At 26.3% G+C, this 699-nt stretch overlaps 1 protein-coding gene across 1 annotated transcript in view; it reads right to left on the bottom strand.

Annotated features, from left to right (window-relative positions):
* The window catches only part of LOC107484732 (embryo-specific protein ATS3A-like), a 1,627-nt gene extending 1,393 nt beyond the window's left edge, over positions 1–234 (bottom strand). Inside the window, exon 1 of the mRNA XM_016105272.3 lies at positions 29–234. Within this exon, the coding sequence (XP_015960758.3) occupies positions 29–217 (189 nt within the window). The 5' untranslated portion in view covers positions 218–234. The remainder of the gene's footprint in view (positions 1–28) is intronic.
* Between the last annotated feature and the right edge of the window lie 465 nt (positions 235–699).

Raw genomic sequence — 699 nt, forward strand, 5'->3', positions numbered from 1 at the left:
AAGAAGAAAAGATTAATAATATTATTACCTTCAATTCTGGTGCTACTATACTTTCACCTCCGGCGACAATAACAAGCAATAAAACACAACAACATAAATATTGCCATCCATTATCTGTCAGAAGCCCCATTTTTGCTTTGTCCTTCAAGCAAAAGATCTTATATCTGCTTGTGACACTTACTCGTATTAGTGACATTAAAACGTGGAATATATACATTGACAATCTCACAATCCTTCTTAACTTGACACACATAAAGTGCATATATATCCCCTAATTAAACTTCAACTGTGTTATGTTATTGTGACTATTATCAACTGAGAGAGGTTCCTTTCATTTTACTTATGCTTAGCTTGCTTACTTTATTAAGGAAGGAATATCTTGTTAATCCTAATATCGTATCCCAGGCGAAAGCATCAAGATTCCCTCAATTATTCTTATTTTTTCCAATAATATGGCTTAATATGATAGGAGCAACCAATACAAATTTCATTTTCATTTTTATACCTACTAGTCAATTAAATGGCTTATAATATTATTATGCATACACGTTGATCTTTTTTTTAGTTTATATTATAATTTACAAATAATTAATAATATTTATAATAGTAATTGAATTTAGATATTCTAAAATAAAAAAATTAATAAAGTGATAAAATAAAAAATTAATTATCATTAATTTTATAATTTTTATATATAAA

Source organism: Arachis duranensis, chromosome 4, assembly GCF_000817695.3.
Source record: "Arachis duranensis cultivar V14167 chromosome 4, aradu.V14167.gnm2.J7QH, whole genome shotgun sequence".
Lineage (NCBI taxonomy): Eukaryota > Viridiplantae > Streptophyta > Magnoliopsida > Fabales > Fabaceae > Arachis > Arachis duranensis.